General features: G+C 38.7%; 2 protein-coding genes and 1 non-coding gene across 3 annotated transcripts; 2 read left to right on the top strand and 1 right to left on the bottom strand.

The window, feature by feature from the left end:
• Positions 1–1031: 1031 nt before the first annotated feature.
• Positions 1032–4936, top strand: LOC106745813 (aromatic-L-amino-acid decarboxylase-like). The gene is made up of 8 exons (XM_014621759.1): positions 1032–1232; positions 1901–2134; positions 2785–2914; positions 3011–3271; positions 3660–3777; positions 4100–4190; positions 4294–4494; positions 4655–4936. The coding sequence occupies exons 1-8, from the start codon at positions 1032–1034 to the stop codon at positions 4934–4936; spliced, it is 1518 nt and encodes a 505-aa protein (XP_014477245.1).
• On the bottom strand, positions 2462–2533 carry Trnap-agg. Its single transcript has one exon. It is a non-coding gene; the product is annotated as a tRNA-Pro (tRNA).
• Positions 4937–6315: 1379 nt separating the features above from the next.
• On the top strand, positions 6316–10441 carry LOC106745726 (spermine oxidase-like). The gene is made up of 6 exons (XM_014621594.1): positions 6316–6476; positions 7103–7456; positions 8178–8369; positions 8729–9054; positions 9510–9788; positions 10275–10441. The coding sequence occupies exons 1-6, from the start codon at positions 6400–6402 to the stop codon at positions 10439–10441; spliced, it is 1395 nt and encodes a 464-aa protein (XP_014477080.1). The 5' UTR covers positions 6316–6399.
• The last annotated feature ends 2698 nt before the right edge of the window (positions 10442–13139 follow it).

Consider the following 13139-nt stretch of genomic DNA (forward strand, 5'->3'; position numbering starts at 1 on the left):
TGTGCCCCGTGACACGTTTCGTGAAAATTGAGAGGTACGAGTCTGACGGCGCGGATTGTGAATGTACTTGAAGCTTTCCATCATCTATCGCACCCGGAAATTATTACCGATATATTAATTATTATTTACCTGTAATTCTCTTTCTATTTTCCAAAAATGAGGTTCCTTACTTTCTGAAAACAGTAGCTGATTGTCCTGATTATTTTTTGATTGACCGTTGCATAGAATAAAGAAATTTCTTAATGCTCATATAATAATTAGATAGCACAATACAGATTTTATGATGAAGGAGAGAGATATAATATGATTATTAATTTAATGTTGTAATTTTTATAAAGAAATAAAACTACAAATATTTCACATTTTTTTTACGACAAAATATCGATCACGTAACTTGCCTCCAGAGGGCAAAAAGTATAAAGTGAAAAGTGAAATGTTTTCAAATTAGTAAATTTATACTTTTCACGAACTCAGACTAGTGGAGAAGGTTCATGATCAACACTTAAGGGATCATAAGTTTTCCCCTCTAACGGGAAAAATAAAAAAATGCATGATAAATATAAATTTTTTATTTGGAAACATTTCATTTTTTACGTTTTCGCCATAGAGGAAAAGTTACAGTAATCGATACTCAAATCACGGAAAGCTATGAATCATTAGAATCATTGTCGATAAAAAATGTAATGTCGAAACGGTGTTTAAATGTTCAAGGTCTCAGAACTGTTCTGCATAAATGAGCATAAAATTTTAAATCAAGGTGATCATCCCGACAGAGATCGTAAAATTTAATTTTTATCGTTTGCGCGGTATTTCATAACGTGCAGTTATACAAGTTGTACACAGGATAGACTCACAGTGCTTATAAACTTACACGGTCGCATGGTCGATCTTTTTCTCCAACTGAGATAACGAAGCAACAATTCCGTTCGGCTCGCCATCTCTATATCAACGTGTCGGGAGTCTCACGTTAAGTCGATTTTTCTGTTCTCATTTCTCGGCTACAGCGACTGTGATTCTGTAATTAGATAAACATGGACACGTCAGAATTCGTGGAGTTCGCCAAGACGACCATCGACTTCGTCGCTGATTATAACAGGAATTTGAGAGACCGAGACGTACTTCCCAGTGTGGAGCCGGGCTACCTGAGCAAACTGTTGCCGGAAGAGGCGCCGCATAAAGCGGAGAAGTGGCAAGAAGTGCTGAAAGATGTGGAGCAATACATCATGCCGGGAGTAAGACTTCGTCTTGTGTCCAGAAAATTTCTTCGCAGAAAAGAAAAGCGCCGAATTCAAGCAAATAACTACTCCAATACTTCTCAGTGAATTTTTTTTTACTTAAATTAGATAAATTTTACTTGAATCAAATCAATATTATTTTGGATCGGAAGTAAAAAATTTGCCAAGGAGTATTTGAATAATTGTTTCGTTGAATCTAGCGCTTTCTTTTCGTGTCCTTATCAAGAAAAAGAATCAGTATTTTGAAGTAGCATCTGCATTAGTTATAAATAGTATAAATAGTATGAGTCACTGATAAAAATTGATCAGTAGCTAATCAAAATTAATCAGTAACTGGTTATATATTTCGATATATTGTTTCTTTTCTTAGGATAAGGTAAAGTCGGCTCCACATAATGGCAAATATAGGCAATGTGGCAAATATAGACGAACATTGACAATTATATTGACTATTTATGTTTCATATATATAATATTACGTGTGCGTTATATTATGATGTGTGTTGTATTCGCCCGACATATGTGATCAATATAATTGCCAACGTTCGCTTACGTTTGTCATATTGTGGAGCCAGCTTAACACGATCAATGCGTTCTTTGACGTATTGCATATCCCCTCGAGAATCTCACTTTTCCACTGTTTACCAATATTGACGACAACTGCAGATGACGCATTGGAACTCGCCGCATTTTCACGCGTATTACCCGACCGGCAATTCTTATCCCGCGTTGGTGGGTGAGATTGTGAGCAACGCGTTCAGTTGCATCGGTTTCTCGTGGATAACGTCCCCCGCCTGCACCGAACTCGAGATGGTCACCTGCAATTGGCTCGGAAAAATGTTAGGTCTGCCCAGCGAGTTCCTGAATTGCAGCGGTGGATTAGGTGGCGGGGTTATGCAGGTAATTATCATTGCTTAATTGTCGGCAAATCAGATCGCGCCATGGGATCCATGTAAACCGGAAAAAAACGTTCGTTTCAATTGATCAAACAGTGAACGAACCAAACGGGTTTTAGTTGAAGGAAATAGAATTTCTGGTCCTTATGGCCCAAATTCGATTGTAACAACCAGAATTCTCTTTTTCCTTCACGTTTGGTTGGGGGAAACCGAATTTCGTTCACTGCCTTGTAAATTTAACTGATCTGTTTTCACGTATAATGTAATTTTATCCTTTGATCGATTGACGTACTATTTTATTAAAAAAAAAAAAAAAGAATAAAAAATCAACGGGCTCGTCCGGGATTTGAACCCGGGACCTCTCGCACCCTAAGCGAGAATCATACCCCTAGACCAACGAGCCGTTGCATCTCTCAATCGATAAACAATAAATTAAGTGTAATCAGCGTTCTCATTAAATTTTATTATACGATTCGTTCAATTTCCTTAAATGCACGTTCGCAATATTTCGGCAATTGGATGTAAAAAAGATTACGTGTCGTGAGTGACGGGCATCAGTCTCGACGCAGACGAATTGTATAATGATGCGTGATAACGACGTGTGCGAATTTCGTAAACTTTTTAGTCATTTCATCTTGAATCTACCATTACCAGGGGTCCGCCAGTGAGTCTACCTTCTTGTGTCTACTGGCTGCAAAAGAATACACGACGCGTCAGCTAAAAAATCTTGATCCGGAGATGGACGAGGTTCTTATTAAATCTAAGCTGGTCGCATACACTTCCGGTTAGTATCGTCTTATTAGTTCTAGTCTTATAAATGATCCCCCCAGTCTACCGACGGCACATCCTCACGAACTCGTCCCGGCCGCAAAATTTTCAGATCAATCGAATTCGTCGGTGGAGAAGGCAGGAATGCTCGGATCGGTGCCAATGAGACTCTTACCAGTGGACGATAAGTGCTCTTTGCGCGGAGAAACTTTGAAGAAAGCGTTCGAGGAGGATTTGGAGAAAGGCCTCATTCCGTTTTATGTCGTCTCGACTTTAGGAACAACCAGTACATGCGCCTTCGACAATCTCGACGAAATAGGACCTATCTGCAAGCAGTACAACGTATGGCTGCATATAGACGCCGCTTACGCAGGTTTGTGCAAACATGTTTCAATTTACGTACTTTAACTTACCGTGTCCGATCTGCCTCTCCTTTCTTATTATATAGCGTACACGGTCGATATGTTACATCTCCATACGCGCGATCATTTCCCACGTCACGAATCGTCATTAAAATATCATTGTTAAAAGGGGAACAATTTCGTACTATAAATGGCGCAAAATTATATGATAACAGTTAACTATTATTATTATTAAGAGTAATATAACTTTTATATTACTTAATATAATAATTAATAATAGTTTAATAATAATGAGAATTATATAATAATAATAATTGACAAACGTTAAATCATTATTATTACGTGTTCTTGTATTCGTCATAAATATCGTAACAAAGTTCGTTGATTCCACTGATTCAGGTGCGGCGTTCGTCTGTCCCGAATACCGTCACTTGATGTCCGGAGTTGAGTACGCGGATTCCTTCAACATAAATGCGCACAAGTGGTTGCTGGTGAATTTTGACACTTCGGTATTGTGGTGCGTACGTCGATTTGCTTATGAGATAAAAATAATTTAACCACGACTGTCGTTATTTTCTCGAACTCGAGATATAGTGGGAACGCTTAGGTTTAAACAAGTTTTAAACACATTAAAAATAAATCAATCAATTTGCTTTTTGCGATAAGAGACATTTAATAATTATTATTGCAAAACATTTAACTATACGACAGCATCTCTGACATTAATAATGAAATGTGTGCGTGTATGTGTTGCATATTTCTTTATAAAGAATACAACATCAAAAAAGAAAAAAACAAAGTAGTACTCACAGTCGTCGGATCATTTTCATTCCTCGCAGGGTGAAGGATTCCAAACGACTCGTGCAGGCGTTCAATGTTAAGAGGATATATCTTCCTCAAGAGCAGGAAGGACACGTGCCTGACTATAGAGTAAGATCTCAATACTCCTTGATATTTCTTTTCTCGAGAAACTTCATTCATTTGTACAGTGTAATTTAAATGTATTTAATTTCTATGATTCTCCGCGATACAGCACTGGCAGATTCCTCTGGGTCGACGCTTCCGTTCGTTAAAACTATGGTTCGTCTTGCGCATATACGGCGTGGAGGGACTTCAGCAGTACATTAGACACAGCATCAAGTTAGCACGTCTCTTCGAGAAATACGTCAGGTCGGACGCCAGATTTGAAATAACGACCGAGGCTATCATGGGTCTTGTCTGTTTCCGAATAAAGGTACATTTTTGCGTATAAACATCGGTATGTCAGTTCCTCGAGGCCGGTCGTAATTAACGAATGAATCATATCACGTCATTTTTCTCCGAACGTTTTATCCGACTCGAATCGTTCAGATTGCTCTCGACAATTGCGCAACAAGGAGATTACTCTTCCCCAGGGCGATGACAGTTTGACCAAGGAGCTCTTAGATCGTCTACTGGCCAGAAAGCGAATCTATCTCATCGCCGGCTCTTATCAGAATAGGATTTTCGTCCGGTTCGTCGTGTGCAGTCGGTACTGTCAGGAAGAAGATATCACGTTCGCGTGGGACGAGATAACCAGCCAAACAGCGGAGATCTTACAAGAGAAACTCCATGTCGTGAAATCGTCGGACGAAATCGCGACGAGAATAAAGATCTTGAATCTGGCAACGAAGGACATTTCGCAAAAAATATCATGATTAACCAGTACAATTCATAAATCGAATCTTATATCATCTCCGATTTTTCTATTATACATATGCTTTGTATTTTGTATACCATCATATACACAATTCTATCCTTCGTAGATTCTGACAGCGATATACAGGTAGTACTGTTGTATATCTTTGCTGTTGTAGAGCTTTACTGATTTGTGTTGTGAACGGTGATGATAGTATTACAAATAGCATATAAATAGTGCGGTAAAAATTTTATTGTAACAAATTTTAGCTATAAAAAAATGCTACAAAAATAACCAATTATGGAAGGCAAGGTCTCAAAGACAAATTTTATGACACTACTTATCTATTTATCTTTGAAAACAAAAAATAAGAGAAAAAACACCACAGTAATTTTTAGAGAGCAAGAATAAATTATTTTAATAAGTATATAGAGAATTATAATAAATAAATAAATATATATATATATATATATATATATATATATATATGTCTTTAGTTTTCTAGAAATTAGGCCAAAAAGTCTATATTATATTTTTCTGCAAAAGGGCCTACAAAGAATACGAATAGCTTATCTTTTAATTTACGACACTTGAAAATTAATGATGTTTTTCTTATTTATGGTTCGTCACGCTCGCAAATTCACTGACTTTCGGTTACCCACATACCAACAAGTATTACAACCTGTTTTTTTCCGCTGCACCATTGATACCATACGGTGGTATTCATTTTTAAGAAACATGTTTTTACACTGGTTTCTTATAACGGACCTTTCCAAAACGTNGTTCTCGTATTTATTCCGTACTTCGATTCTTCGTTCCACATTTTAGCTCACTGTTTTTATGAACGACCTTTCAATTATCCCGCTCGGATTCGATCGGAGAATAACAACAAGACGACAGCAGACTATCAAAACGGCCAGAGTTTTTTGTTTACGATTAACATGCCTTCCCCGTAGCAATTTACTTTCGTACATTTAAATATGTGAAAAATTAAATATCACTTCTTTCATGATAAATTCACCAGTTTCGACAATTGACACCAAAAAGGAGATGCTCTTTCGGAGATCCAAGGTGCCGTTTTGGAGGTTGCAACGATTTCTCATCAAGTACGGACGTCAGCAATCTGTTAAGTGTCAAAGTCACACGTGTTTTCCTTTAATAATTTGTACACTCCGCGCGCCATTAATTTATATCGCTAATTGTACGAGCTTCGCGCTTCAACAAAAGTGCCTGTGACGTTATGAAATTAAAACCGCGAGATTCACTTTGAGGTTCGTAAGTGACGGGCTGCGACTGATTCGATCGAGCGAACTTACAAGAGTCTCGCGTCGCAGATTATTCTCGTCGGACAAAAGAGGAGGACGAAGTAAAGAGAACACCTCGGAATGCAAGAAATTGTCGAGACTCGAGACCTTTCAACAAGATCCCTGCATAATAGATCCGTGCAAGCCGGAACCAGCGGTTGTCATCATCGGCGCTGGCATGGCCGGATTATCGGCGGCGCATCGGTTGGCTCAGTGCGGCTTTCAAAAATTTACGGTCCTAGAGGCGACGGATAGGTACTGTAACAAAAACTCATTACGTGTACCGTAATCTCTTTAACGATATGTCGCTACTGCAACATAAAATACCGTTACCACAGACTGTATTTACGCAACAAGCTAAAACCTGTTCACCTTAATCTGCATTCACATAAATAACAAAACCGATACCGCAATTTTCGCTGCTGTAACTGTTGGTACGATTTGACGTTTAACAATTAGGTGATAACTGTAATATACGACACGTAACACTAGTAGCTACAATATCGAGAATTATCAAAACCTGTTTCACACTTGATTTCATCTTGCAAATGTAGATTATAGTATCTGTAATGGGTGTTACTACACGAAAAGAAAATTAGCAATTCTTAAGTCAAAAATAGATATTCTCATACAATAAGAATATCATAATCTTCCTACGAGACTTTTAGTCTTGATTCGATTGAATTTACGTTGATGCAAGTATTATAAGTATATATTATTGATATCGATATCGATATAAATAATTATCTTATTAATATGCAGCGAAAATAAATACATTTATTTTGTAGATATTTCTTCTCCTCGTGTAAAAAACGAATAACTTGCACGACTTGAGGTATCGTTGTAATCGTAGAAAGCGAGCGACTCCTTTCGAATTTTAGGCCGGGTGGTCGAATCCACTCGTGCTGGATGAGCGACGTGGTGGCGGAGATGGGAGCCACGTGGATTGAGGGTGGCTGCGTAGCGAACCCGGTGTTCACGTTGGCGGCGCAGGAAGGCCTGCTGAAGTCGCCGCTGTCCCGCCGACCGGATCCTAGTCGCGAGCTCTTCTGCACCAGCGATGGCAGGGCTATCGATTTGCCGGTGAGCATCACGGCGTACCACACCTTTCGGCGGATCGAGCAGCAAGCGGCGGCCCTCTTCGCCCTTGGTGGCAGCCGCGTGCACGGTACGTTGCTGAATTTTATGGGCATCAGAATCCAGCAGGAACTGCACAACTTCCCGGAGGAGCAACGGTACAGTTGTCCAGGTCGATCCTGCGAGCGATCTGTCGGCAGCGATGCAAAGGTCACCGCCGAAGATGAAAGTCGACGGAGTTTCTTATCGGTTACGCAACAATCTGAGTTCCCTGATTGAAATATTAAGTATCATAGAATTTACCGAATTCAACGGAAAACTGGAATTTTTCTGAAATATTGATGGAATAATAATGAAACGGTGCTGATTGAAAGAAAATTTCAAATTCACTTCGGTAAAATTTTATCATATTTTCGGTAAAATATTTCCATCAGGATTTTCTTTGCCGTAGCTGTTTACTCCGTTTCTTATCTTTTTATCGTGTACTTTTACATGTTATTTCCTTTCTTCTGTATCAGTAGCGGGAAATCTTTTTTTCATTTTCTCTTCTGTTTTCTTTATAATATACTTTCAGCATAATTCTTTATTTATTACTGCTATGTAATATTCGATTTAGTATCTTTGCATTGTAAAGGATTGTCAATTACATCAGAGTGAAATAATAAACTGTAAATTTTTAATTCTTAATTCTCTATCTTCTCCTCAAGTTTACGCTTTTGTCTTCCACCAGTGACCGATGACGAACTCGAAAGCTCATTACAGCCAGAGGCGAGTGTGACTATTACATCGCTGTGCAATCAGTCGTGGTAACACGACGACGTCCTTGACGATCGGAATCTCCTACGGAGAGACAATAAGGACAGTTCTGCGATTTTGCAGATACGATGCCGCAAGGGTGATGTATGGTCTGACGAATTGCGTCAGGTGCCAATGCGGAGATGATCTCTCGCTCGTCTCGGCCGATCAATTTGGCAGTTATATCGAAATCCCCGGCGGCGACATTAGGGTGCCGTTAGGCTACGTAGGGGTGTTGGCGCCTTTGCTTCGGAATCTGCCTAATTCTTGCATCAAGTTCGTAAGATAAGAGACGCGAGGGAAGCGATTAAATTAATCTCTCGCACACAAAGAAAAATATTACTGTACTACGAAGAAAAAAAAATTACTTAGTTTTTTTTCTTTTAAAAATAATGGCAATTTTGAAGAAAAAATAAATTTTTTTAAATAATAGAATGAATATATATTTGAAATTTGTCACTTACATCACGATTTTTCATATCTCTTAATTACATGATCTTCTAGAAGTGAATGATTATAAAACGCTTAATTAAAGTTCTTTTAGCTTATTTTAGTAACTGCAGACATAGAAGCGCGAAGAGTTAAACAAACTGACCGAGCACTCAGCAGTGAGATGACCATCGTTGCATTTTCAGGTACTGCAAACCGATCGAGTGCATCCGATGGGGCACAGCGAGCAATGCGAGTCCTCGAGCTGTCGTCAAATGCTGCGACGGCGATGAACTGCCCGCTGATTACGTCATCGTCACGGTCTCGCTCGGCGTCTTAAAGCGACAGCACGAGAAATTATTCTGTCCCAATTTACCCGCAGAGAAGGTCGAGGCGACCAACAAACTTGGCTACGGACACGTCGGCAAGATCTTCCTCGAATACACCAGGCCTTTCTGGGTTTGGCGGGAAGGTGGCATCAAGCTGGCTTGGTCGCCGGAAGAGTTGTCGGATAGAAATGATTGGGTGAAAGGTTGTCGTTTTTTCTTCGTCGATTATCCGAAAGCAACTCGTATTCTTCATTCTCAGCTTAGCAAATTACTCGATTTAATTTGACTTAATAATTCAATTGACTCAGGAAGCTTATAGTTTTAAAATTTTAGAAAAAAACATGCTCATTATAATTTCTGATACGACATACAGAAAAAAAAGGTTAAAGTCAATAAGATAGATATTCAATAAGATAGATATCTATCATATTCTCAAATATAAGCAAAAATATTATGATATTTTCGGAAGATTTTTAGTCTTGAATCGAGTGCAAGTAATAATACTTGCATCAATACAAAATCAATGAAATCAAAACTAAAACTCTTCTAGGAAGATTATAATATTCTCGCTTATACGTAAGAACATCTATCGTTGATTTGAGACTAATTTTTTCCGCCGAGTACGAACTAACCGGACGATTCGTATTCGATCGGTCAGGTGTGACGAATGTGGAGGAGTTGCCGAATTCTCAACACGTGCTGTGCGCCTGGGTGTGCGGACACGAGGCGTTGGACATGGAGTTATGTTCCGACGAGTTAGTGGTGGAGTCGATAACACGGCTCCTTCGTCAATTCACCGGTGATCCCACGCTGCCTTACCCAGCTAACATTTTAAGGAGCAAGTGGTGCACGGATCAATACTTTGCCGGGGCTTACAGCTACATGGCGATGGGCAGCACCGTTGACCACCAATGCAACCTGGCTGCTCCTTTACCAGGTATCTCCGAATTTCTTCACGTTCTTCCTCAACGTCCTTCGGTTGCTCGAACGGAATGAAAAGGACACGTAAGAGTACGTTTGTGCTCTCGTAAAAGGATAAATCTCTCCTGAGCCTCCTCACCAAACCGTTACTGAGTAATATTAGATTGAAGTAAAGAAAATCTATTTTGTGGCAAATTCAATAATATTTAGAAATTTTATATTTAATTTTTAATATTTAGAAATGTATTATCAAATAACAGTTTGTAAAAACATTTATAAAGTTTTATATCAAAATATTTATAAAATCCACTTAAAATCAATGTTTCAAAAGATTGTTTTGATGTTTCTTGCTTATCACGTTGTTTAATCGAAACAGACAACTTTAATATTCACACTTCATCCATAATCCTGAATATAATTATTATCTAAACGCGGCTCTCGCTAAGAAATTTCTTCAGCATGCGTAATTCGACGTGCGTAAATCGAAATGTGCGTTTTCCAGAATCCTGCGATTCTCCCATACTCTTGTTCGCGGGTGAGGCTACTATACCAGGACATTATAGCACGGTGCACGGCGCAAGGCTCAGCGGTATCCGCGAGGCCGAGAGAATCATTCAATTGACGAAACGACACGGCTGTCCGCCGAAGAAAGTATGCTCCAAGTCGTAATTTGATGCCGATTATAAATGGAAACTTGTGTGCGAAGATAAAAATGTTAAGTCACGTGCAGTAATAATGTCGAACATATAGTGATATCTTGTGTGAAATTTATATATTGTATTATATAAAAATAATTTCCAGAGATTATATATATTTTCGGGTATATAAAGTTTATTAATTTTTCGCACGCGCGATGCTACAAGAATATAAATCGAGATCCGTAAAATGCCAAGATTTTCTATTAGATTCGTTAAGTTGAATCGCGTTTCCTTCGTCGATTTTCAGCTTTAATCGCTCACCATGAACAGATCAATAACTTCCGTTAAGAAATTAATAGAAAGATATTACAATCTTGATTCTTTGATAAAGACAGTGGCGACTAATAGCGGAGAATTCGGAAATAATAATGTCACTTAGCTGAGATTCAAACTACCCACTTAGCCGAGACTCAAACCTGTTAGGTATTACAGGTTTCCTGATGATACTGCTAGATGGTGTTAGGTAAACTGTTGACCAACCAAGTTGAAGATCGATCTTTGTTCACGCGACCAAGTTCAGAAAAGGAGAATCATATTTTTGGTATTACAAGAAATATGAAAAAAATAAATAAAAATCATAGTCGAGGAACAAAATGAAAATCAAAACCTCAATTGATGTCAAAAAAATATTACTAAAATTTAATTTAGCGATATAATTCGTATATAATAACTTTATTTAATTTGACATTAAGTAAACGATAGTTTTCCACTAAACTCATAATTTTCTTTTTTATCGTTTTTTACAAGAAAAAGAAATTATTATTGTATAAATTACATATCAAATTGTATAATATTGACATTTTATTTTGTACATAAAAGTGGAACCGCCGAGAGGAGGGCGCAAGAGGTACCGATTTTATTGCATTATCATAATTTATTTCATATAAACATTTGATACAGTTTCTTTAAAATTTTATTTGTAGAACTTATCTTTAGCAATAGTGTTAATAGTAGCTAGATCCTATAGGATATAATATATCAGAGAAAAATGGATGGAGTGATCAAGATTCAAAATTCGGTTTGGCATGGTACTGGTTAATCGACTTCGATACATTTAGAGATATATGAAATAAAATCGATTGCAAATAAGAACACGGAACATAGCTTCCATCGTATCGTAGTAGTGAGACGGTAAAAGGATTAGTTTTAGCGATTGTAAGAAGGCATCTGCAAAAATTGTCGCGCGTCCTTTCGATTCGCGGTGGTAGCTCAGCGATGATTCGTCGGCGAGTATACGATTTGTAGCTTCTCCATTTGAGAGATCGTGTGTGTTCCTTACTCAAGCAGACCTCCGTTTACCCGTTCGAGTGCCGAAGCAAATTGGATGCGCAATTGGTTTGCGCGTTTGGTTTCGTTAACACGTTCATTGCCAATCACGCGATATCGCGTGATGCGAGTTCTCACCAAACGGCCGATCACGCGTTATCGCGTAATAGATATTTAGAGTACATAAATCCTATGTACATAATAATAAAAGCATATAAATAATATATTAAATTATTTTGAGCACAATAAAAACTAAATTAAAAAATTAAAAAAATTTAGCCACCACACGAAATTCCAATTTTCAGTTTGGCAATGAACGTGTTAAAAAAAAAAAATATACAATTCAACGATAATTCTCGGCATTCCGGGAAAAAAATGTTCTCTCTCAGAGATTTTTTCGCGAAAACGATTTCAGATTCTTTTTCTTTTGGCCGCGCTCAAGTACACTCGACGGCAGATCGATTATTCGGAGCGTTCCATCGTTGAGGCATTTTCATTGTTGTCAAAGCGTCCCAACAAACATGATGACGTATTTTGTACGTCAAGCGACGCACTGAAGACGTAATGACGTCACGGACGTCATTATTACGTCTTCTTGTTTGCTAGAACGCTCTCTCTCTCTCTTTCTCTTCCTCTCTACGAGTCTCGCGAAATTACAGCTCGCTGTCGAATGAGTTACGTTCCGCTCCTTATCTTAGAGTAACATTATCGTTGCAAGATAGAAAAGGACAAAACTATAATCTCGAACGAGGAGTTCGCATTCGGTACTCGCGTGAACCTAGAGCTAGAATTTTCCCTCTCTCTCTCTCTCTGCTTCTCCTCCTTCTTCTCCTCCTTCTAGTCTCGCGTGAAATGCATGTGTGATGTTCAACAAAGAAGCGAACTCCTCCGAGCTTCCCTGGTGAGGAGATCACTCGATTTCGAAATGACGCGGGCTTTCCACGACGTGTACGGGGGTTTACGATAACGACCGTGTCCTATGTAAGATTCAAGCTCGCAGTTCGTAGTTCCGCGAGGCGACAAATAATCGCTGGAAAATAAGGTACGTGTTTTTTCTCCTCTCGTCCGCGTTTTCTTCTTCTCCTTTTCTTCTTATTTCGGTCCGCACGGCTTGCTCCTGTAGCTCCTTGAAAATCTGTACCGACACTATGACCTTAACGACTATGCACGTTATCATATAATAAGATACCTTACTTCAAATATACAGTGAATATACATCTATGCTTAGATCGTCAAAATATCCTCGCGATCGCAACTCAACGTACGAAGTAGAGACCGCTGTCGACGTCGCGAGTACGTCTAGTATATATACCGGGAGGCACATAACCGGGAAAAAGAGTATACCGTATCATATATCCTGCTTCCTTAACAATTACATTTACACGAGCAAGGGAGAACTTATG

Source organism: Dinoponera quadriceps, unplaced genomic scaffold (genome assembly GCF_001313825.1).
Source record: "Dinoponera quadriceps isolate SergipeBrazil2010 unplaced genomic scaffold, ASM131382v1 scaffold1658, whole genome shotgun sequence".
Lineage (NCBI taxonomy): Eukaryota > Metazoa > Arthropoda > Insecta > Hymenoptera > Formicidae > Dinoponera > Dinoponera quadriceps.

Coding starts and splice junctions, on each gene's coding strand:
- LOC106745813 (XM_014621759.1), top strand. CDS start 1,032: ATGGACACGTCAGAATTCGTGGAGTTCGCCAAGACGACCATCGACTTC. Junction 3,778..4,099: donor TTTGACACTTCGGTATTGTG/GTGCGTACGTCG, acceptor CATTCCTCGCAG/GGTGAAGGATTCCAAACGAC. Junction 4,495..4,654: donor TTGTCTGTTTCCGAATAAAG/GTACATTTTTGC, acceptor ACTCTTCCCCAG/GGCGATGACAGTTTGACCAA.
- LOC106745726 (XM_014621594.1), top strand. CDS start 6,400: ATGGCCGGATTATCGGCGGCGCATCGGTTGGCTCAGTGCGGCTTTCAA. Junction 6,477..7,102: donor GTCCTAGAGGCGACGGATAG/GTACTGTAACAA, acceptor TTCGAATTTTAG/GCCGGGTGGTCGAATCCACT. Junction 7,457..8,177: donor AACTTCCCGGAGGAGCAACG/GTACAGTTGTCC, acceptor GCGATTTTGCAG/ATACGATGCCGCAAGGGTGA.